The 25,656-nt window shown below is 40.2% G+C and overlaps 1 protein-coding gene across 6 annotated transcripts in view; it reads right to left on the bottom strand.

The window, feature by feature from the left end:
• Positions 1-8,842: 8,842 nt before the first annotated feature.
• Positions 8,843-25,656, bottom strand: part of OGDHL (oxoglutarate dehydrogenase L) — a 52,961-nt gene continuing 36,147 nt past the window's right edge. For all 6 annotated transcript variants that reach the window (XM_052677789.1, XM_052677787.1, XM_052677791.1 and 3 more), the window contains exons 17-23: positions 21,329-21,507; positions 17,588-17,659; positions 16,071-16,196; positions 14,830-14,902; positions 10,999-11,162; positions 10,650-10,804; positions 8,843-9,929 (exon numbers count right to left, since the gene is read on the bottom strand). In XM_052677789.1, coding sequence (XP_052533749.1) covers positions 9,806-9,929; positions 10,650-10,804; positions 10,999-11,162; positions 14,830-14,902; positions 16,071-16,196; positions 17,588-17,659; positions 21,329-21,507 — 893 coding nt within the window. In that variant the 3' untranslated portion in view covers positions 8,843-9,805. The remainder of the gene's footprint in view (positions 9,930-10,649; positions 10,805-10,998; positions 11,163-14,829; positions 14,903-16,070; positions 16,197-17,587; positions 17,660-21,328; positions 21,508-25,656) is intronic.

Below are 25,656 nucleotides of genomic sequence, written 5' to 3'. Positions count from 1 at the left end.
ACTAGACCTTAAGGCTTCCTTTTTGCCCCTGGCTTATCAACACCTCAAACTCAACTTCATTTAAAAAGAGCTACTGACCGAGCAGTTTGCAAGTAGTTGTATGCCAGAACACTGCTCCCAGGAACAATTTTCAGTCTTGCCCACATTTAGTTACAGAGCCGCAGAATTGCAGGGGACTGAAGGAACAAGCTTTGGGGGACCCAAGGCTTGGGGTCTGAACGAGAAGCAGCTAACTTCAAGACAAATTGCTCTTTTGCAACAGAAGGGAAAAAACATACACAAATTTGAAGTAGACCTTTTGGCTTGGTATCCATTCCCCAACCACCACCTGTGATCAGTTGCCATGGCACTGACAGGTAGCTGGGTATTTGAAGGAGTAGCCACATGGACAAAGGTATTTACATATATATTCCTTTCAATACGTGAAATAACCACTTTTTCCTCAAACTCCCCCTCATTCTTAAAGGGATTATCTGCCTTGCAGATAATCACTGCTGTTTGAGTACAACTGAACAAGCAGACCCAGCCTGCAAGCCCTCTCTGCAGTGACTCTCAGCCAGACTACCGTGATGAAGTCAAATCAGGAGAAAGAAAACAGCAGCAGCAAATTATTCCAGTAGTAACTCCGACTAAATTGCTGCGTGGCTTTTAGGGTTTGACTAATTGTCTCATTAAGGCGCATTTCAGATCACCGAAATGGATCTCAAGTATTTTTAATCACTGAAAAAATTGTAACTCTGAGAGCTTCTCTCCCTCCTCTCCTCAGCACTATTTGCAGTGGAGAAGCACATAAAGCCTCCTGTTGATTGGAGCCCCACAGTTACACAGTTGGCAGTCAAATGGTACTAATGGCACAATAGCACAATACAACTGAAATAGTTTGCCTCTCACGGTAACCATCTCTTGTAATGTGATTAAGCTTATCACGTATGTTTCCTTAAGTTTTGCAAAACACTCAAAAATTTGACAGCTCTTCCAGTAACTTCTTCAAAAGGGGGTGGGAAAATGAAAAAAAAAAAAAGCAATCAAGGAATAAATCGACAACACTTGATCCAAGAAAGAAAAGATAACAGCAATTGCATCAGACACGGGCTGCACAGCAGCACGGTTGCGTGGCACCCAGTCCACTTCTCACGCAGAATGCAACTCCAAAGGCTGTGTTTGTCACGTTTAATTGCAGATGCTTTATTGAAACACTTAGTTTAGGAGCTGGCTTGCCCTAGGCAACCTCCATAACTGATGGAGAGAGGCATCTCCACTGAGCAGTTGAGGTTTCTACTGAGTACGAGGCTCCTAATTTAAGCACTTCAATATTATTTAAAACCAAACAGGAAAAAAAAAAAAAAAAAAAAAAAAAAAAAAAGACAGATGAAGCTTCCTCCTCACACGAGGAGCGTATTTCAAAATATTTCATCCCAGACCATCACTCCCAATGGCCAAACACACGCAGCAGCAACACATCCCCCTTACCAGAGTTACAGGCATCCACCCAACACGCTGCCAAATTAAAACCAGCAGCCACTTAGTTTTTGAGCAGCTTCTTCACAGAAGCTTAACACAAAGCAGGCACACTATTACTAGGAGAGAGGTATGCTTCCATGTTGGTCAGCCTGAAAGCCTGCAAAAGCCTAGGAACTGCTTTGTGAAGACAGAAGCAGTGCACGAGAAGGAAATTGTTCCTCACAGCTACTCAGTAAGAGCTGGAAATATATTTGAGAATAAAAGGCATGTTTTGCTTGCTTTAAAGTTACTGCACAGTGATAATCATCAGTTCTCTATGGGTGCACAGCTGGTTCATGTACTTGCCAATACAAAACAGCACAAACCTGCAAGGTTCTCAACAAAAGTTTAAAGTTCACTAGTGGAACAAAGTAGAATTATTTTAATAGATTTGTCTGCTTTTTTTTTTTTTTTTTTTTTTAAATGATCAATGGTACAAACGTTAAACCTCCTTCCTGCTCATTTTGCAAATCAGCCAGCCAGCAATAACATTAAACATGCTGACAGCCACAATTTCAATGCTTCATTTTTACACACCAAGAGCCTGGGACCCATTTGGTTAGCAAGCAGGAGGAAATCACTTCTCCATCTCTTTCACCTGATACTGAGATGACAACCTGGAACCACAGAGATCTCGCTTTCCCATTTTCCAGTTCTCCAATAAGAAGTGCTGCACAACTTAGCTGTGCTGCACTCCACAGCTAGTGCCAGGAAATGCTTTCTTCCAATAAATTCTTTCCATCTCTATATATGTGTTTTTATATTATCACTTCAAGTATTTATTTTTTTTTAAAGAAACCAACAAACATTTCCGATTTCAGCAGTCCCTTTAAACCATCCAAACCTCCTTTGTTTATTTTCAGGTAGTTTTGCTCCAAAAGCTGAGAACACTTCCTATCAATGCCCACATGTGTTAGGAGAGGAAAACACCCAGGAGGATACACGCAGGCTGCTTCTGCTCTGTCGAGGAGCATATTTACAAGAGTCATTTACTCAGGATAGGCTCACTCAAGTGAGAGACAAGGTGCATTACTAATTTAAGATGAATTTGGAATGTGGCCACTTAAAACTCAGTTTTGATTGATTTTGTAAGGCAATTTTAAGAAGAGAGTTTCTGCACCCACACATAGGCATGATTCAGATACATATTTACTCATCTATGCACACAGACATACCTATACTGAGGAAAGACCAAAGTTTTACACATCAGCGGTTTTCATCACAGGCTTGGAAATAAACTCTGAGGACAAGAATAAGCTGCAGAGCTCTCCATTTCCTTTCCTTTGGCTTTTGTTAGAGAGATAGGTACCACAAAGTTACAGCCTGCACGAATCTGTTGAGCTCCCACAGTATTGCACCCACTACGAAAAATACAGTTTTACTGATAAGAGCTGTGGTAGAGACCTGAGAGGTTAAATAAATGAAAATCACACCTCAGACAGCACATCCTTACATCTTTAATACGTAAGAATTCAGACCAGTGATGAAGAAGAGAAGGAAGAATATTATATGTGGGTTTTTTTTGCTGGCAGTCTCTGCAGAAGCTATGTATGTACAGTCATAGACTGACACGCAGACTCAGAGCTATTTTCCCAAAGCCTGTAGGACCATGTCTAAACAACAGCTTCAGAACGTGTGTGTATGTAAATAAATTAAGGAATGTCTGGTCTATAACGAGCAGGGTGTATTGTGGTATGAATAGCACAGAATGCATTAAATAAACACTGTCACATATGACCAGATATCTATTAAACAAGCACATCACGAGAGAAGTTAATTATCTAAGCGTAACTAGGAACCATTTAGAATCACTGGAGATTACGCTGCTTTATTTCTGTTTATCTTTCCTTCTGAATAGGCAGTAGGCTGTAGCAATGAAGAGAGTCCCAAAGCAACACAGAGCTTCAGCTCTTAATCAACCATAAGACAACAATAGTTTGACATTCTGATCAACCAATAATTTTCTTCCAAGTAATTTTAGACAAAATATGCTGGCATGAAACAGCATTTAGGATGTGAAGTTGCAAGATATTTATGGTTCTTCTGATACCTTAAGCTGCTCAGGGGAAGGACGACAGCTTCCACGGCATATTTTATGTATATGTTTTTGTCAGATATATTACACCAAAAAAAGTACACTTTGACTTCTTCAAAACTGATTGTTAGTGTCAGAGATTAATACCTCTGGAGTAAAATATAACTTTACTGTATTAACAAGATTTTTCTAGACTCGCAAGCTAGAACGTTTCAGTCCAGAAATGAAAATGCTAGGTCTGCTAGAATGAGATTCTGCGTGGGCCATGACATTCACAGGGAAAACCATCTCCTATTCAACCTACCCAACACAGTCAATGTTGCAAATGTGCTTTAGTTAAGAACGCTTGTGCAACCCACCCTAACACACAGAACAACTGATGAAGAAATATTTAATTACATAAAAATCTTGAAAGCAACACCAAGCCAATTCCTTTAAATTACTTAAGTATGCTTAAAACCTGTAATTGTATATAGCAATAAATATTTCATCCTTAATAAGCCTATTGGGAGCAGTTTGCTAAACATTTATTTTCAGTTGAGAGGAATTATGTATGATCATTTTATCACATTCTGAGTAAAACAACTTGTTCCCTTTGATACCCATAGTAATGGAGACACTTATTTGGGAAAATATATATTTCCTCCAAGGGTTCTTCTCTTCCGTAGCCCAAGGAGCAGAGGCATAAGCCCATATCCAGAGGAAGGACACAAGAGGTGCATATTCAAGCACCTTTCCATCATGCAGAGGGCTGCATCAGAGCTGCAGGGAGGAGCACTCAACATCGCTGCCTTCTACCAAGTCCCTGAGCAAACACCTTTAATTTCACTGCAAGACCATGAATATCAGCAAGTTGGCAGACAAATGCATAGGAAGCAGCAAACATTTCTGCAACTAAAATTGTATTTCATTATTTCACACAGCATCTTTAGCAATGACAACAATTGTTTTCCCTTCTAAGTTAATTAGGTTTCCATTTGCCATTAATGACTGCTCACTTAAATATCACAAAGAAACTGCCTGGTGCACTTATTAATAATTGAAAACTTGGAGAAATCTGTGAAATATTTTCTGTCAAAGCTGATGATTTCTAACATATTATTCTTCCCAAATAGTTTTTTTTTTTTGTTCTTCTTAGGTAATAAGACATATTAAATAACGGCACTAAGAAAAGCACAATCTGAATTAATAGCTGAGAAGTATCTAAAAATCAGAAGAGATTTGAAATCTTGCATAAAAATGCAACAATTTGAAAATAGGCAATATTCACCTGTTTCCTTCTTTCAAATATGTTGCATTTCTTTCAGTCTGCATGGTGTTTCCTAACACCTTCCAACAATGATCGAGAAAACAAAGGCACCTAATCTCTATCCTTGGTCTGCATACACATTTCTTAAATCAACAATGTCCCTCAGATTGAGTCTTTTATTGCTTCACAATTGTACTTGGAGAACCACTAAATGATCAAAAGGGACATGAAAATACCAAAAACCCAGAACTAACAGAAATCTTCAGTGCCTTCTGGCTGTAGTTACTCTGCTCGTTAACGTTTAGCACCCAAGAAGGACAGAAAGATGCGCGCAGAACAACCCTCCTCTGCAGAGATTTGGTGCACTGAAACGTGTGATTTATCAGCACAGAAGGTCTCCACAAAAAGTACTGATCAAAGATCCAGGACCTGCCATCTTGTCCACAGAGGCAGAGGATGACAAAAAGCAGCAGTCCAGCACCTGCCCCTGCCAGCAGATCTCGCTGATGGGGATGACGGTTGCAGCTGACTAAAGGCCAGGCATTCCCCTCCAACCACAGTAGAAGGAATTTTTAGAGCTGTTTTTAAAAAACAACCACCTAACCAAAACAGATTTTTCCACCATCTTTCACTCAAACACTTCCTCACCTTTTCCACACACGATCAGCTGCTCTCACACTACAAACAGCAGTATTTTACATCCTGAGAAGCCTTTGCCCACGGCTTGCATCAGAAAGCCACTGTCACACTGTGCTCAGCCCTAGGCCTTATGGTCCCCAGCAGCTCTGAGAACGGCACAAATCCCCCCACCCCATAGCAGAACAAGGTGCCCAGGCTGATTCCCACCAGCCCTATCTCTTACCTTCCTGCAGAAACACCAGCAGCTGGGAGCCTGCAGCCTCCCACTCTGCCAAAGCACCTTTTGCAGCAGCCAACCTCAGGCTTCTTTGCTGCAGTTTAACTCCGCAGCTCTCATCTCTTCAGGAACAAAACCGGCGGGCACTGTTCCTCAGGGACCTGGGCAGGGACCTCCACCCCACACAAGTCAGCAGGGGCCCAGCTACAGCCCTCCTTTCTGGGAAAAATGGGAACGTTTTCAACAATGACCACAAAGGAGATAGAGGCATAGAGAAGCTAGGAGTTTGGCACAAAACCTTGAGCTTTAAGCAGCTAGCATCAGGCAGCCTTTCAGTGGCCAACCCACACAGGCCTGTTCCATCAGCCATAATTAGGTGGCCACCTGTGCTGAGGAACTCGTTAGCACCTGGTGCCCTAACGGCCCTCCGCATGCTGCTACTCCAGCACTGACTGGTGGAGTTGTCCCTAAGATCTCCTGCTGAATTGCTGAACCAACGCACAGGTCAATAGCAGACTTGTTAACTTTGTGACAAATCTGCATCTTCTTTTAAGGGAACTTCTAGGCTGGACGTGGCTCTGTACAGCCTGGTGTGGTAGTTGGCAACCCTGCCTGCGGCAGGAGGGTTGAAACTAGATGATCTTCGATGCCCTTTTCAACCCAGGTCATTCTATGATTTTATGACTATCTGGCTTAATGTGATTTTTGAGTGTGCCTTTCATGCATTTCATGCTTCACACGACGACTAAAGTCACGCGTGCCACAGGAAAAGGCTAGATCAAGCAACATGTGGCTGCAACACGTGTAAAGCTAACAGTAATCAAGTCCGATGTGAGGAATGGACTTTCCTTAGTGCATACTTTTTTTGGCATTCATGCACGATGTGCTGCCTCACCCTCAAATAGAATGAGGTCAATTGACTTCATATCCTCTGCTCTCTTACTTCCTAGTTATACAGCTAGGATTAGAATGCCAGCACAGACAAGCTGCAAAGCCTATCATACTTCAGTTCTTTGCAAGCACTTGCCAAAGATTATCTGGTTGTTAATTATGTACAAAAAATTTAACTGTCAGCTAGTTCTAACAGTACTTTTTCTGTGACCAGAGACTCCTAGCTCAGTTTAGAGAAACTTTAGAGTCTTTAGAGAAACCTGCATTCATTGTTGATAATGCAGCTATTACTTAAAAACTCTGTAACTTTTTTATACGAGGGGTATGTTGTAGAAGAATTCTGCAAGTAGGTGTAATTTATGCATTTAGCTACTTCTAATCCTTTACTGGCTTTTGAACATTTGCTTTCTGAAAGTGCAGGCAACAGTAACAACAATTTAATAATGTTGAGCCAAAATGTTTAGAGAAATGAAGTCCTGTATTGAAATTGGAGAAATTAATTCCAGTCCAACCCTTGTAATTAGAAAATTCTGTTTGAAACTAGAAATGTGAGCATTTCTAGTATAACCTCAGTGTTTTTATCACTACTTCTAACCCAGTGGTTCTAAGTAATTAGCTTTTTGCAGTTCAAATGCTGTGTCTCCTTCTTTGCCTCTGAATTTAAATAAGCTACTATTGGGGAAACAAACAGAAACTGTAAAAAATGAGCTGCCCTAGCATTCTCATGAATGGATACTAACAGCAGCCTTCAAAAGAGAAACTGTCAAAGAGAACAGGCATAACAAAGAATTTCTTACATATTTTATTGTTTTGTTCTGTGTTTTTTTTACATTCTCTGATGGAATTTTTATGCAATTATTACGCCACAATCTATGACACACAATGAAAATGGAAACCTGCCATTCACCACTTACATTTCTAGGTTAATTTTGTTTCTTACCTCTGCATTTACTGTGGCACAAGTGCATTTATCATATTTCATGCAGCACTGACCTGCTTTATGCAGACTGAGAACACAATGAGTGGTGCCAGCGATATTTAGGCGCATTCAATTATTACCACAGAAACACAGATTCATAGAAGCATTAAAATACTTTGGGTGATGGTTACTGCCCATCAGCTTAATGTTTTGAACTGCAGAAATGGACAGGAGACAATCTTCACTGCTGTCAACAGCAGTATTTTCCAAGTTCATTAGGTTTCAAAAGATTGAATTAACTTCAGCGTTTCAATGACAGAGAAAGCCCAAGGCAACCAGCCTAATTCAAAAGGATGCTACTGATTTTTCATGAACATTTAACTAAGCTTGGTTCTGGAACCCACGTAAGCACCTTAGCACACCAATTTTATGCTCTGACAGGAGGACCGATTTTATTTTTACCATGCTACCTCCAGGCTAAGCGAAGGGACAGCATGAGGTGCACATCCCCTTTTGGTAACCTGCTTGTACTAGCAGCAAGTGATCATAGCTCAAAGTTTTTAACAGAGCTTTTTACTTTGACAAGACAAGATGCTTTTCAGCATCACTTGACTATTTCCACCAAGCATAAACTGTCAACCCTTATTATGTCACAGCCAATACAGCAACAGCAGGGCTGAACTTACTTCCAGGAACAAGAGCACGTCCCAGGAGCACATTCAGGACAGGGAATTGGAGATGGCGGTCTCCTCTACGTGTTTTCCAGTCACTTGTTATGAATGGATCTAGCACAACCCTCAGGCACTGTAGGGGCACAGGGTCCTCACATAGCTTAGTATTGTTTTCTGCCTCAACACAGGCACAGCCATTCCTCCGATTCCTGCCACACCCATTGCAGGGTCTGCAGCCAAACAGCTCACCCCCCCATGCCATTTCTCCTGGAGCAGATGGAGCAGAACATCCAACAACAGTAGGTCTTACAAGAGAGGGGAGTGGAAACCTGTGCCCACCTGCTTTTTGGCACTGCAGATAAAGCTCAAGCATTTTGAGATCACCCTGCCATGCAGTGCCTCCAATGCAGCCAAGCACTCTCTCTAGAGTGCAACCATCCCCTTGCTGCCCCCTGCCACAGACCTTCTTGAACTTGCTGTCCCTCAGCTGCCTGACAGGGTCAGCCCTTAGAGGAAGTTCCCCTTTAAGCCCATACTGAAAGTAAACGGCAATTGATAGCCTAACCAACAGGTAAGCACAAGGATCAACAAAATCAGTTACAATTTCAGATAAAAATACAGCACGTGCTTTTGGTCAATTAGGAAATGTTGCTTGCCCACCTTCCTCGATGTAAAAATGGGTGAATAAATTGGTTCCCAATTTATTGGGACATTTCTGACATTTCAGAGTTGAATTAACAAGGAAATTTGAGGGAGTGATTCAAACTGGACAAAGCAGAGAACCCAGTACTTGCTGACAGATGCACATTTCTCACAGCCTTTTTACAGGTGCTACCAGGTCAAGAGTGGCAAATCCTTGTACTATGATGAGAGAAAGAAGCCAATGAGGATGTTCATAGGACCTCCCCAGTTTCCTACATACCATACAGCATCAAATCAGGCATCCAAAGGAATGGACATAATTGGTACTATCATCTCTTACTCTCAATTCATTTATCCACCACTTTGCTGCTCAACTCTACCTGTTGATATGCCACTGCTCTGATAGCTGTGGTCAGCTCCATTGCGGTGCCTCTATTTTACATCCAAATAATACACACCACTTCTGTAATCACCCATAGTTAACTGACTTTGTAATCCTGACTATTTTGAGCCTTGTCATGGCAGTTTACCATCTCTTTCCAATATCCACACCCAGTAAGTTTCTGTACCTAAGTAATCCATCAGTGTCACAACAGCAACTTTCCTTTTTGGTTTTGTTATTCCTCTCCAATATGCCTAGAAACAACTGTCAATCGCTGTCAAATGATGCATCTTGTTTTTTTAATGGCTTCTTAAACTCACTTTCCTCTTTTTTGGGGATGTGCACAATGACATCATGCTGTCCATGCCCTCTCAACTTAGAGCAATTTGAAAATGTCTACAGTCTGAGATCAGAGCCTTTCTAAACTAGATTCTCCTTGTCCCAAAGATCTCCCAATCTAAATAGAAAAGTGACACAAAATGGTGGAAGTTGCTTTTTTGTTGTTTTTTTTTTTTTTTCTTACAAACTGGGAGAAAAGTGCAGAGTAATGAAGTTAGCTGCTGGATCCTTACACAATTTCCAGCATTTCTCCTATTAATTCTTCCCTTGGCTGCTGAAATTTGAGACAGTTGTAGATAGAGATGAGACAGTGTTCTGCAGTTAGAATGTCTTTCCCTCAAAGGCCTCCAGGTTGAAAGCTGTATCCAGGAACCTTCTGAGCGACACCAGATGTGTGTTCTTGTTGCCTGTGGCAGCTGCAGCAGCAGGCTCTCGGCCAACATACCTTTGTGACAAAAAGAATTGGGCAGTCAAATGAGGTAAGAAGAGAGATTATTTTGACACTAACGAGTATGGGAGCATGCTGCTAAATGCATTTATTAAGTCAACTCAGCAGATTTGAACAAATTATTATCAATCTTTCTTAGATAAAAATATAATCAAATCTAATTTGTACCATCAGTTGTACCTTCCAGCCAGCTCCCACCTCTTTCTCCTTCACTGCGTCTTCTCCCCATCCCACCCACTACAGACAGCTACACTCTCATAATTAGATAGCTTGCTCCAGGCAATGAAATGCTCCTTCAACAGCTGCACGTGCAGATTTGAGACAATCACCTACAGTAAATGCAAAGCTAACTGAATGAATGTAGTTCTTACAACTACTATTTTCTCCAAGAGCCTAAAATGTAAATGGAAACTTTTATTAAAAAAGACACATTCATAGACAAAACAAAAAAAGCCAGAAGAGTTAAACACTGTGCAAAGAAGCAATAAACAGAGCTAGATGCTACTGATTTTGTTTCAGAACTACAGAGAGGATTGAGATGCTTGTTATGTATTTGAGAAATAGTCGTCTAGACTCTTCCTCCTTCAACTGAGAACCCAAACTCACAGTTTTCTGATTTATGGATAGACTCTGCCTTCTGCATAAATAAAATCCTCAAGTCAAAAGCCTGCCAACAAACTGGACCAGGAGATGGAGCAACTGTTAAAAGTCTCATACCAAATAGGTCGAGTGTGGTTCACAATAGTGCGGAAACGAGGTTTGACGTAATCGTAATATCCACTGTTTTTGTGCTCCTCCTGACACCAAACTAGATCTGCATCTGGATACTTGTCAAGTTCTTCTTTGAGCAGGTCAAATGGGAATGGTGAGATCTGGGAAGAGAGATTCATAATTGGCAAAACTTTCTCTTATAAGGCTTTAGCCTCTGGTAGTAAAACTTTTCATCTCTCACGTATTATAACCAACTATTGTAATGAACTATTTAGTACCAGAGGTAACTCTGGCACAGCAAGCCCTTGCTAAAAGTATCCCCAGCATCTGTCTTTGGAAGGATCAGGGAGCTCACCTGCTCAAGTCTGGTTATAGCTACTTGCTTCTCCAAGTCTTGATTCTTTCTCTCTTTCACAAGATCATAGTACACTTTTCCTGTACAGAAAATCACTCGCTTGACCTCATGTGGTGCTTGAGCTGCCAGTCCATTCTCAGGAATCACACGTTGAAAAGTGGTACCTAATTATAGCAATAATTAGAAAAGCTCTCTCAGTGGAAATGACACTGGAATAAAGCAGCACAGAAAATGTAACTTCACCAAGCAACTGACAGATTACAATGGTCATGGGGCTCTGCTACCTCTCTGTCTTTTCAGACTGACAATTCTGCTAAAGCAAATTTCAGTTTGAAAAGTTGAAAGACCACGAATAGTTAGCTCATCCTCTCACAAGATGGAGAAATATATTGACAGAGAACTGTATTTTAGCTTTGTGTTGTGCTTTACAGCTTTAAGTTGATTGGACAGCTGACTGTCCTGGTTTCAGCTGGCATGGTGTTGATTTTCCTCATAGCATTTGCGACAATGCTGTGCTTTGGCTTTAGGAGAAAAACAATGCTGGTAACACACAAATATTTTAGTTGTTGCAAAGCAGTGCTGTAAAGAGCCAAAGACATTTCAGCTTTTCAGCTTCTCATATCATCCTGCCAGCGAGGGAGTAAGGGAGCACAAGGAGCTGAGAGGGGACAGAATCAGGTCAGCTGACCTACACAGACACAGGGATAACCCAGATCATACAACACTGTGCAGAACTATCACACTGAGAAGATGGCTGGGGGAACCACTGCTTGGAGACTGGCTGGGCACTGGTCAGTGAGCAGGGAGCAACTGCATGGTGTGTCACTTGTTTTGTACACAAGGGCTGCTCTGAAAGTAATGCCTCCTATTTTCTTATGTTGGCCTCCAACACTGAGAGGTAAATTGGAGCGGTACAGAAATAGAGGTTGAACCTTTCCACCAATATTGCTACATTTTGCTGCTGTGGGACAGGTGGCAGCAGAGAGGCAGTCTGACAAACAGCATCTGGTATAGAAGCGTATATGAAGCAAATTTGTGGAATTGAATTCCTCCACACAGAAAAAAGTTGTCACTCATTGACATTCATTGATGTTTACTGAATATTTCAGAGGCCAAAAAGTGAATATGAGACCAATGAAGGATGGGTCATGCATGTCAGCAGTGGCAACAGCAGTGCATAAGACAAGCTGTGTTCTGGACAGCCATACATAGCTGTCACACCATGAAATGAAGAGCATTTCAGTCACCTCATCTGTGCAAATCAGTAGCCTATGACCAAGGAATTGTGTACAGAGCTTGCACAATGTGGAAGTTTTTCAGGATCTATTGGAATGAACACGAGGATGAAGGTGACTGTTTCTTGGTTCACATCATTACTGATGATAAGATGCGGTATCACCACTATGAGCAGCAGTCAAAACAACACTCCATGGACTGGTGACAAGTGAATTCCCCCCTGAAGAAGAAAAAGTTAAAGATGCAGCCCTCAGGAGGTACAGTCATGAGCACTGTTTTCTGGGATAGGAATGGAGTGATCCCTCTGGACTTCCTGGAACTTAGGCAAACCATCAACTCTGCCTGCAACACTGTGACACTGACGAAGCTGAAGGCTCAAATCTAGAGTCAGACCAGAGGAAGAGAGAAGCTTGTAACTCCATAAAGCCATGACCCAGTTGCCAATCTTGTCCTTACCACACCCAGCTGTGCGTCCAGATTCACGTAGTCCAGATTTGTCACCTTCTGACATCCATGTGTTTGGACCGATGAAAGGCAGACTGCATGGGCAACATTTTCTGAGTAACAGTGCTGTCACAGCAGCCATGAAACTGAGTTACCTACACTGGTGCAGACATCTACAAGTGCAGCATGCAGGCTTTTGTTCATAGCTGACAAAAACACATAGACAATGGTGGTGACTATGTTGAAAATAATGCCTTGCAGATGGGAATTTGCTCCATCAAATAGTGTTATTGTGCTCTTGGTAACTGTTGTAGTTTCCACATAAATAAATGGGAGGCATTACTTACAGAGTAAGCTACAAACATATACGTAACTATCCTAACTGGTATTTTTCCTTTTTTGTCTTAGTAAGTATTTTTTATTTCAACTTCATGGTTTTCTTTTTTCCATTTTTCTCCCCCACCCCACTGGCAGAAGGTGGTGCTTAGCCCCTCACCTTACACAGTGCAACTAAATACGGTAACTGCAGAAGTATTTAGACACATGCACATTACCAGCACATATTTATGCGATTTAAACCTCTGAGAGCTAAACCAGCATTAGCTGAAGGAAGGATGAGCATAGTATTGATCCATATGCGTAAGTGATAAAAAGCAATTTCAGATGTAAACATGACTGCTAGGTGCCTGCTCCTCTATGGTATCCTCTCCCAGGAGAACAGTTTGCTTGGGATATATGAAACTGGAAGGTATGAAAGGCAGTAATCCTACAGTGGCACAAAGGCGAACTAGAGAGTCTAGAAATTCCTTTTCTTTGGTCTTTGCTATGATTGATTAAAATTATTCCCACATTAACCAGCTGCAAGGTAGCAGACAGCAACACGACCTCCCAGGCTGAATAAGCACACCCACTTACTAGGAAAATAAGCTACTACTTGAAGAACCATTTATCTTGGGAGGAGAAAAGCAGCAATGCAAACATGAAAAAAGGAACTGATTTATGTCAGAACTAGCCTGTCTCACTGAACAGCAGAATTCATCATGAAAAAACACTGAATCTGTGCTTGACTGGGCCAGCTGTCTCAGCTTTCAGTCAAAAACAAAGCAAAAAGTGAGCTGAGAGTCAGCAATACTTCTTGCTGTCAACAAGACAGTAAGAACATGAAAGTAGTCAGAACTGGATACTAACTGTGAATTTTGGCAACTATCAAAGGTTATCCTCCTATCCCTGAAGTAGCAGGGGCTCTCATTAAGCAGAGACAAATCACAATGCTCACAAGATTTCTGATTTGACTCACTCAAAAAAATATTTGAGCAGTAATTGAAACTCACAAATTTATTTGCTTGAAAAGCAAACTTTATTCACTTACAAAAAGGAGATACTGCAACATTTCCATATGTTTATGCGCTACAGCATGCTTTGAAAAACCTGAGCAGTTATTTTTTTCTGACAGCAATCAAGACACCAGCTAGAATCTGAAACAGACCACCACACCTAAGCACTCACTATGAGCAATTATTTTTCATCATTTACTATGCTTTCTTCATGCCACTCTAATATATTCTAGCCAGCGCATGGCAAGACCTATTCCTTCATTTTTTGATGTCACATCTGTAGTAAACACCTTATCTCTTGGTGCTGCCAACAGTAGTTTCAGGTAGTAGTGTATAGCTCTGAACTCACTGTAGCAACGAACTTAGTGTAGATCTCTGGTTTGACAACTCAGCCCCAGAACTGACTGCAGCAGAAAGAAATAGAACCTTGGTTCTTGGTTCAAATGGGCACGCTGTGATTACAGCCTATTCCTTCCTTGTCTGGGGGGACAGAAATTAGGACAATCCAAACTTTCAAATTTAGGGAAAAAGAACAGAAAGATCTAATAGCCTATCTACTAAGAAGAATATCTCTATAGAGAAGGGATTGCAAAACTAATGCCTGGTTACTAGATAACATGTTAAACATCTGCATCCTGCATCCGAATGCATACATTTCGGCCAAAGTCTAGGCTAGAGCTTGTTAAATCAGCTCCACAGAAATTAAGCCAAAGGAAAAGGCAAGCTCCCCAGAACAGATTCTCTTCTTCATGTTTTCAATCTGACATGTAACTTTGTATAGATGATTATTTGTTCATAATATTTTAACATCACTTACCAGAGACCATTTCATCAAAACTGGATTTAGCTTCTGGATGCCTCAGCAGTGACTTGGGTGTCAAAATGATTAACTGCAAAACAAAAAAACAACTTCCAGCACTAAGGAGCAGCTTTGTCTACATTTTTATTTGCAATATTCTTATCAGTGTTCATACAAAAGACATAAACTGAAAAGACAAACTGAAATCAAATTAATAAGAATAGCAAACTAATTTTTGTGTTTTTTCTCCTGTTTTGAAACCCTATGGAGTTTAATAATTATTATTAATTTAATAATTATTCCAAAGATTTGGGTAATTCACTCTCTATATGGATTCTCAAAAACCACTGCTTTATGACTCTCTTTAAGAATAAAATCAAATCACAAGCTACAAACACGTGATATATACCATAGCTGTAACTTAGTCTTCAAGTTTTATAGATGCCCAAATGGCTTCAAAAGTTAATGGAGTTTTCTCCAAAAATCTGTGTTTTAGCAGCCATGCCTGAAATCAGTTAGCCTCTAAAAGGATTCATGGTAACTGGCCTCGAAAGGAAGAAATAATTGCAATTCTATCCAATTTTAGCTATAAGCAACATCTACAAAGGTTAAAAATCTCAGAGTGATAGAGCACTTTGGTCAGTATTTCCATGTGAGACCAGCTGAGAAGATGTATTCTGGGCAAATCCAAGCTGAAGCTTTCAAGTTTCCACTTGCTGATCCATTAGCCACTACTGCAGTCACAGCAACGCAGTGACACAAACAGCAATGCCTTACACTATATGGTTATCCCAGTGTAAGCATGGACAAATTTGCACTTGTGAATTCTCCATAATAGTAGAGAAGAACACCTCTAAAAGAGCAGAGGGAAAGGGTCTGGCACTGGAGTGGAGAGAGCATTATGACTCCAAACAAAAAAAGCCTTTTTAAAGATGGCAGTCAGTGCTTACACAAATAGACACAGGTTTTTGGAGCACAAGCAAGTAGACATGCAGGTTGTAGCCATGCAACTTGTTAGCCACACAGTGTCTTGACAAACCCATCTGATGGACTGCACAGTCATAAAGAAGCCAAGCTGAAAATACAGTTTTAGACTTCTAGTGAGAGTTAAGTTTCACTCCAAACTGAACACCTGCGTGCAGGTAAAGCTTTTCACCTTTTGTTTTCCTTTCAGCAGTACAGCATATGCAAACAAAGATCCCTTCTTTACTCAACAGTTAATACAGCTAGAGTAATGAAGTCCATTAGAGTAACTCTACCGGCTTTCTGAATGGCAGCAAGATCTGTCTTCTGAGGACATGAAAGTAGTTGGCTGGAGTTGAACAATTCACCACAATCCAGTTGCATTCATACAGCTGGGAAACTTCAAACTGTTTGCTGAACTCCTGAGAGAGATATTAAAGCCATTAGAAAAACATCTAAAAAAGATCAGGGGAAAAAAAAAGCTTAAAAGTCATCTTTCTATTTCTGATTCTCACCAACTCCCTGTCTTAGAAAACTCCAGTAGCAGAGCTCTGCTGAGATTATACTATTAGCTTGGGAAGCATCCCTACGAAACACTCTTCTGTTTTTATTTACTTTTATATTGTTCTAGGAAGAAAGGCAAAACATTTCCTTTAATTTCAGCAAGCTGGGAAGTCCAGGAAGGAAGGGTGAGGAGAACTAGGACTTCAGTAGGTCTAAGGCACAAAATAGAACCTCTCTGAAAGATTTAGAACAGTAATTCAATTTTTGAGAGTATAGTTAACCCTCTCCCTTTTTTTTTGGTAGGTGTCCTGTCTTCATCTCAGTACATAAATTTCATATTTTGTATTTATTTTACACATATATGTTTTATATACAAATGCATATATGGATACAGGTAAGTATTTATGCAGGTATAATAATCTCAATATAGACTGATACAGCACCTAACACAATGTCCTAGTTCATGTTACAAATTGTTATTTAGCTCCTCTGATAATATTTACAACTTCCTTATTATGTGCAATTAAATTTGTCCTTAGACGTACTGAGTCAAACAGGTCTTTCTTTATTCTGCCAGTACACTGGCAAAAAACACCTTTACATGAAAAGGAACACTGCTTTGGAATTATCCTTACTCCAAAGGTAACAAAATCAGGGCCAAAACTGAAATGCATACATTGATTTTTCAATTTATGAGCTTTTCAATTAATTTTTAACGGTGCTTCTTATAAAACCCACAGAGGGAAGTGAATGCCCAGTAGCCCGTGGAGTTATGTACTTTATCTGTAGAAATGAATGATCAAACTATGAAGTCTGAGCTGAATTAAATTTAGAAGCTGGCCCTACTTTCATGCTCCCGGCAGTACAATTTAGCTCCAGTGCAAAAAGCCACAAGTAGTTTCACATGGCCTCCTTTAGAAATTTGCTAGAGACACTTATTTGCAGTATGCACAGCAATATATACAGGCAGAATCACTGGCCCTGAGGAACAGCCATAAAGAGATCATGCTGCCAGAGATTAATTGTATATGATCTCATCTTTGAAATGAAACAGCCTAGACTGCACACTCCCATTATTTTTACTGGGATCAAGTTAATGTTACATTAACTCTTGCAGCTAAATCTTATCCCACTTCCTAGCCAAAAAAAGGATTATTCAGACAAAAAAAAAAAAAAAACTCACATTTTTATTCTTCTGTGGCAATAAAATGATTTTTCTAATGATGAAGCCAACACAACCTGGGTCAAAATAAATCTCTGAAAAGTGAAGAGCAGCGAAAAGAACAGGGCTTTTGACAAATCTACTTACTGGATAAGCATCAGAATCGTCATTGCTCATCTGCAGAAACCTTTCAGGCCTGGCTGATGAATGCTCTGGACCCTGGTAATCACATCATTCAAAACAATGTTAAAAAGCCAAATCAGCAGTCAGACATCAGTTTAGGCCACTCGCTGTTTAAGTACTTCCATTCACCCTTGCAGCTCTGCACCAGGCTGCACATATACCCCCAAATCATTGGTAGCAGCAGCGAGGAGAGGAAAGACACACTGAATTACTGCAAGTCTTTGTTTCCCATAGAACACTTTCATACGAGAAGGCTAGGTTTCAATGGATTTCCAACACTTTTAACTATGAAAGTACAGTAGGTCCACTTGGACATAAAAAAAAAAAAAACTTTGCTAACGCTGGGCAAAAATGAGCAGGAGGTAAATATGGAGTAGAAACACTGTGCTTCAGCATAGCTGCAGTGCTTCTCATTTTTTGGGTGGCAAATCACACCTGTATGCAAAGTTAACTGCTGACAGTCTTTGCTATGTTAGCAACCAATATAGTCTCAGGATCTCTCTCTCAGCATTGTTAAGTGATCAGTACAGGACAAGATAGCCTTAACAAATGCTTCAGCTAAAACGGATCAAAATGCATGTAAGCACTGCCTGCCAAATTAGTCTGTGATTAATTACTGGCTCAAGAGGTATTTATTCTGTCAAAGTACTGTATGCTCACATCTGCTTTCCCACTAGAAGTACCGAAGGTAATTTTTTTTTTTAAACATACAAATATTGCTAGATCCATTTTTTACTAGCAAAAAGTGCACAGTGATCATGGACAATATCAGGAAAAAGAAGTGTAACAGAATGTTATCTCCCCTCTTACATCCTCATTTGTAATGGATGAGAGAAAGCTGTGAGGAGGAGAATGCAGTGTGCTTTTTTGTTTACCCCTAATGCTGGCAGTCTTTGCTTGTTCAGTTACCAAACAGTAACTGTTAGGACAGACCTTCATTTTGGAGAGTCTCCATGTATTTTAACCTGAAAACAATCTATTACACCTCTCAATTCTCTCCATGGCTCTAAGCTAATCATGCTTTTTTCTTTGCGTGTCTTTGTCTGTTATCATAACTTCCTGAGTCAAAATATGAATGAATGCTCTTCAAAATCACTACTATGACAGCCAGTAGTTTACTTTGATTCAACACATGATTCCCTCTGCTTTCAAGCACAGGGTTCACTCTGTGCACTAACAGAATTCAAAGGAAAGAAACAGCTTCTTCCCTGGAAACGTATGAACAACACCAACAGCCATGAACTGTACCCCACACAAGTACTGTTGAAGTCTGTCTCCACTTTAGAGATGCTCAATAACGCATGTTAGGGCTTATGAAATAAGAAGCAGAAATAATGATACAGAGTAACAGTCTAATATTGCTGTACCATTGCTTTACTTGTCTATTTGCTGTAAAACTATAAAATCCTATACTGAGTACAGTCTTAACATGTACAAAAACACTGCTTCACAACTAAACTGAATGGAGAATGCTGGAAGCTGAGAAGTTACTAAAAAACAATCAGAGGAGTGACACGGGAGGCTTCCCTAACATACCCACACACACGTTGCCCCAGCAACAACCTCAATGCAGAGCCTCAATCTTCACATCCATCTTTGATTTCTCTGCTGACACTGCCAGTCAGATTATCAGTGACAGCTACGTGGGATGGAGTAGGGTTTATTTCTATTGTGACCACCTCTCTGGTGAGACCTATACTGAATCCATTAGCTACTTTCAGATGAGCCCCAAAGGAGCCATTTGACAGCAGTCTTTCAATCACAGCCAACTTGCCTCTGCATGCATGACCTAGAGGTGAAGGGATCCATATCCCATTACGAACCCTTCCCCAAATCATTCTGTCCCCAACACTGTAGTTAGAGAGAATAACACTCCTGTAATGGAAAGCTCCTCTGAGAAGGCAGCAGATTTCAACAGCCTGGTGGCATTTTTAAATATTCTAAGAACACCTGACACCAGCAGCAAAATAAGCACGTTTCAGAAGTGCTGGGAAAGTCTTAGCTGCCAAGTGGCTGTGAGAACAGAAAGACTAATTACTGTAAGTAGCAGAGAACCAACTCCTCTCAGCTGAGTGCTTCTCTGCACAGGCCCGTACTTCCTGCTGAGGGCACATTCAGGCTGTCCCTCCTGATTCATTTAAAAAAAGAAAAAAAGAAATGTATTTATCAAATCTCTTGTGAAATGCTCTAGGTCTTTCATTTCATACACACAAATGGGAATGAAAAGCCATACACAGGATATGAATGCAAATCAGCATTTCAGGACAGGATTATAATTGAATGAAAATAAAACTAAATTGTTTGTGAGAATGAAAATTGAGTAGTTTGTAGTGAAAGGATCTGGAGCATGTTTACTGACAGAGACTGCTGCTGCAGCATATGATGCTTTTCTTAGCAGAAAACTAGAAATATACAGGCACCGATTCACAAATGTCTATATATCTGAAAAGGAGCAAGTTATCCTAGTCTCTCATGTATTATACTTAAAAATAATTTTAAACATTTGAAAAACAAGTCTACCACTGATAAGGATTTCATGTACATTATACACAGAGCCTATGCTCTTTCCCTCTAAGACACAGTAAATTTCCTACTGCTAGCCACCAAAGAAGAAAGTCAACTGCTCTCAGAAACATTTTCCTTTCCAGAAAATGGATAATTTCTTATCAAAGTTACTTAATGTCAGTGATTTTTGAAGAAGCTTTAGAATTTCTCATCATTTCATTACAAGTGAATTTAGTACAGTTTACAGAGACATGCTGCATGCAAAATAAAACTACTGTTAGACAATTTTTTTTTTACTGTACATGGAGAACCCAGCTTTTTAAGGAGAAGTATTTTCTTACAGTAAGAGAAAGAATGCACAGCAAAGTCATAGAATTGTTCTTTGTATTCACTTGCTGTTATCCATTAACACATTAAATGTGCTGTATAACATGGAAAAAGTGGTACACACCACAACACAGAACACCATGCTAAGTACTCAAATATTTTTCCATTTTCTCTAGTTCTCACTGATCCATCTATCCAAATTAATCTTTGTAGCAATGAAGCAGTCCAACATATAAGTACCATCTTCTCCTGCTCCACCTTGATATCACCACAGGATCCCCACAATGCTGACGGATTTTACAGATGGACTTAATTTTCCTCACAGTAGCCCATACAGCACTGTGCTCTGTACCTGCGGTTAAAACAGCACTGATAACATGATAGAAGTATTTTGGCTGCTACTGCTGGCTAGTGCTGGCACTGCACCAAAACTCTCTCCAAACCCCTTAAAGCCAGGAGGTTGGGGGTGGACAAGAAGAGAGGAGGTGAAATGACCAGGGCAGCAGATCCAAACAAAAAAAAAACAGGGAACATTCCATATCATATGACATCACACTCAGCCAAAAAACACTGGGGAAGGGGCTCTCGTTATAAAAACAGCTGTCCTCTCAATCACTGAGGCCCTGGTTCCAAAGACGTGACCAAACATCGCATGCTAATGCGAGGTAGAGAATAAGTGCTTTCTTTCTACATGGCTCTGCTTATTTTTCTTCTTCCTTCAATTAAATTATCCTTATATCAAACCATTAGCTTTTTTTTTTTTTTTTTAATCATTATTTCTTCCCCTCCTGCTCTTGCTTTGAGGTGGGAAATTGAGGGTGTGGTGAAGTTCAGTTGGCCATCAGCGTGAAACCATCAGTCAGAGGCCCTTACCATTCCTTCCATGCCATGTGGCAAGAGCAGAACAATCCCATTGTGACGAACCCACTTAGCCTGCCCTGAGCTGATGAACTGGTCTATTATACACTGCGCCGTGTTGTGGAAGTCACCAAACTGGGCCTCCCAGCACACCAGGGCATTCGGACTTGCCATAGCGAAGCCAAGTTCAAAACCTAAGAATCAGATAAGCAGGAGAGTTAGAAAACGAACCCCTGAAAAGAAAAGACTTAAAATAGAAGAGTTAGAAAGGAAAGACTTGATGAGAATTCTGTTCATTTCTCTTATAAAATTAAATGAAAACCAAAATGACAGCATCAACTGGATTTTTTTAGTGCTGATATAAATCATGCAGTTTTCAACACTGCCATCAGAAAGATCAGCAAATAACTCTTTTGCAGTACTGACTCTAGTTCTTCAAGATTTCCTGAAACGTACATATAACAGGATTTTTAAACAATTAGAACTCTCCCTCAGTTCAGAATTTTGTGCAAAGCTTTCCCAAGAACTCGCTGAGGTAGATACCATTTTCTCCTGTGGAAATCTACTTACAGTCTAAGATTAGTTCAATAACCTATATATATATATATGTTGTTGTTTTTTTTTTTAACTACTTGCATATCCCAGCATAATTTAATTGAGTACTAATGAACATGTGATTACAGAAAGTTTAAACAAGGTTGTCCAATTCCACAGGGAAAACTCCCAGCAAAACTAACTAGCTCTTCAGTCACAGTCAGCGTGCAAACCTTCCTGCAAGGTTAGTGGATGGACAACGACAGGATAAACTAACTGCACAAGAGAAATAGCAACAAGAGCTCCAAATGAGACTGTTTATTCATGAAACAAAAATTTTAACACACTGGATTTACAGAATCTTCATAGCATACTCCTTGGTGATTCCAACCCAGCATTTTGTTTACCATCGCCATGGCATGAAAGCTTTGAGTCACTTAGCTTCCGGAGTGAACTCTTAACAGTCCATCCATGACTCCAGCACATGTTCACATTCTCACCAAAACGAAATGGGTACATTACAAAGCCAAAAGAAGACTGAGAAGTTAGCCACACTGTCTTTGAGTTCTACATCCCTACGACGGTGCATGGCTTTTGCTGACCATTCTTTTGGCCTAACTGCTTGAACGGCCTTGCTTATACAAAATATTTTATCTCTCTGTTCTCCTTATTTGTGTGAATCTATTATATTTAGCACAATGCAAACAGTAAAAAAAAAATCTACACAACTCCTTCAATGCACGTTCCCAAAGGTATCTGAAAAACAGATTTCCCTAGGTAGGATAGAATCCCATTCTAATTTTACGCAAGCATTAAGAGACCATTTCTACTGATTAGGAGACATGGTTGAAAAAATACACAATATGTTCAAGGCTTATTTGTGCATATGCTGCACTCTGTAAGAATGGGGTAATCTAGCTTTCAGAGAAGAAAAATTTGAGGTCCTGACTTCAAATTATCAATAAACACACAGTGCTTTTAGAAGAGCATGGAGTTGTATGTGAACTCAAAACTTGGTCAAAGTACACCAAAAATTCTGTTTCATGTAGTGAAATCACCTGTAAATTTTCATATGGAAAAAGAAGTGCCATTTCTCATTACCTATCTGGTTGCTCACTTTGTGCTAATAACCTCTAGCAGGTAATGCTGTCCCAGGTGAAGCTGTATTAAAAGCTGTGATTCTAACATGGATACCTTTGGCAAGCTTTCTGACAGCCATAAAAATAGTTGGGAAAGGATATCCAAATGTAATGTATACTTTCTGATTAATATTCTGAAATCAATGCTACAAGGACTACTATTTAATGAAACATGCATCACTGGTGCACATGTTTGGTATCTCAGAACTCATTTTCCACCATGCAAATTACAATGAGAGTTCTTAACATCAAAGACTTTCGACTAGCAATTACAGCAATCACTATGAAGTTTGCCAAGAATTACCAACTTCTAGCTGTATATGCTGAAAACTATTAAAAGAGCAAGATCTGAAGTGCTAAATATATAGATACAAAAAACCATAGGTGCAAAGATGTGTAGAGCAGCAATATGGCCAGGAGAAGGCCAAGTGCTTTCCCTGAGGAGGATTTTTTGGGAGTACCAGATGGATCCAGGTCAGCAGCTAGAAAGACTTCACAGTTCTAAAGATGAGATGGAACTGTGGGGGAGCTGGCTCTTAACCAGGCCCCTTAAGAGGGCTTAACTTCAGACCAGACTAAAGAGTTAAAGAATACTGCAGCAATGACATGTACTGTTGTGTCTGCAGAGCCCAGAACTGAACGTTTCTTCACAGTCTTATATAAACTTTGTGATTGTAAAGGATTAATTCTTACACAATGAGATACCCAGAGAACAGGTTTACACTAAGAGTAAACCTAGTGCCAAGACAATTAGGCTCAGGATTGCAAAGGAGAAAAGCTGAAGAATCTGCACCACCCAAAACGTGGTGGAAAGCCTCCAGCCAGCTCCTTAGCTCTCAGTAGCCTCTCAAGGCTCAGAGCGTATCAGGGCACAGGGGACCAGGAACCAACACAGCAGTCTGATAACCTTCTGTACAGAGAGGAAGACACAAAAGAAAAATACACAGCACTTGACTAAGGCTGCAAAACTAACGTTTTAATTGTTGAAGTTCATTAAGGTCCCTAGACAACAGGCGTAGCAGAAATGCTTGTTTCTATTAGGCCAGACCCTGCTGTGCTCCCTTACTGTTTTTGTCACTCTGGCAGAGGTGGTTTCAAGCAAAGTGGCAGCTTACACAGCATAATACTCTGTGTTTTTCCCCCTAACATTCTGCATCTTTGTCATAAGAACTGTAGCTTTTCCAGCTGTCATAAGTAAGGCCGCAGCTTAACTCAGTATGATTGCAAAAGGATTCAAGGCATGAATGTTAACTAATGAGTAAAGATGGCTTGTCAATGCAGAGATAAAACTGCAGAATGAGAGAAGTTATGAAGACAAGTATATACTATGCTTACTGCAAAATCCAAGCACAAGGACTAGTGTAGGTATACTCCTATCTCAAAACATGAGTACAGTCCAGTAATAATTTAAGTTTATGCATATCTGGTGGCTGACTCTACAGAACAGAAAGACTTCTGCCTTGGAGCTCCATGTAGGTGCTGTCGAGAACCTGTTCCTTGGTTACTATGTACTGTCCTGTTTTCCAACACCATTTCTGAGAGCCAACAATATTTGTTAGTCCTAACCAAAGAAAGTGCTGTTATGAATGTGCAGTAACATTGCACATTCCATCTTAGCAATGTATTGAAAAAAAAAAAAGTCTTCAATAACACCTATCCTTTTCCCTTGTCTTGTATTTTAAACATTAACTCCCCCTGGAAAAAGCCGTACACCAGTGCTGAGCTACGCACTAGTTCCAAGCCTATCATGCTTGGACATTCTCTGGAAGTTCCCAGAATAGGACATAACAGCCCAAGATCTCTCAAAGCCAGTGATGAACTTGCCAGAGAGAACTGCTCCTCCAGGATGGAGAATCAACAACACACAAGTCATTTTGAGGGTGGTAAAGAAAGAGAGGAGATCCTGACACATATTTAAAAAAATGCTGAAGAGACACTATATAGAGCACCTGTTAGTTCACCTTTTCTATCTTGATTAGCAAACAAACTCAGACAGACTCATTAGTTTAGAAGACTTCACACAACCACTGCTTATTCTCCCAGATATTCTGTTTCAATGAAAGGAAAAATGTACAGCTAGATGAGACGGGACACAGCTAAATTGTAGTAATCTGGAGGTAACTAAAAAGAGTAGACAAGGGATGTCTAACTGAGTTCGCAGAGGTTGTTAAATACTCTGATTTAATGCCCCGATATAAACACTTGATTGCTTCCTGTATACAAAACACAAGCAATTGTTTGAGCTATAACAAGACTGCCTTTGTATTCTAAGAGGAAACAATCTTGTTAGAGTACTACTTTTAATAGAGTGGTTACACTCCAGGAGTTCCTAACCAGCACAACAATAACTTGGTGCAAAGCCCACAGCTCTGAGTGGATGCCAGCTCTTGGCTTCCCCCCTTCCAAGGAAATAATCTGCAGTTTTATCATGCTGAGCTGTTCAATCCATTAGGTCAATTTTCACTTAGCTTTAATTCACAGAAACAAAGGGAATTCCCAAAATGCCTCTGAGCTACTGCCTGTTTACAGTCATAAATTAAAATCTTAGCACCTTTTTTTTTTTTTTCCTTTGCATCCTCCTCCAAATACTTTAGAACACCTAACTGCAAACTATTTCTGTGTAACTCCCTTACACAGCAGAAGTAGCAGGCTGTAGCAGAGAGAAATAGA

Source organism: Tympanuchus pallidicinctus, unplaced genomic scaffold, assembly GCF_026119805.1.
Source record: "Tympanuchus pallidicinctus isolate F22 unplaced genomic scaffold, pur_lepc_1.0 scaffold16, whole genome shotgun sequence".
Classification (NCBI taxonomy): domain Eukaryota; kingdom Metazoa; phylum Chordata; class Aves; order Galliformes; family Phasianidae; genus Tympanuchus; species Tympanuchus pallidicinctus.
Note: the sequence above shows the minus strand (reverse complement) of the source record. Positions and strands in the feature narration are given on the sequence as shown.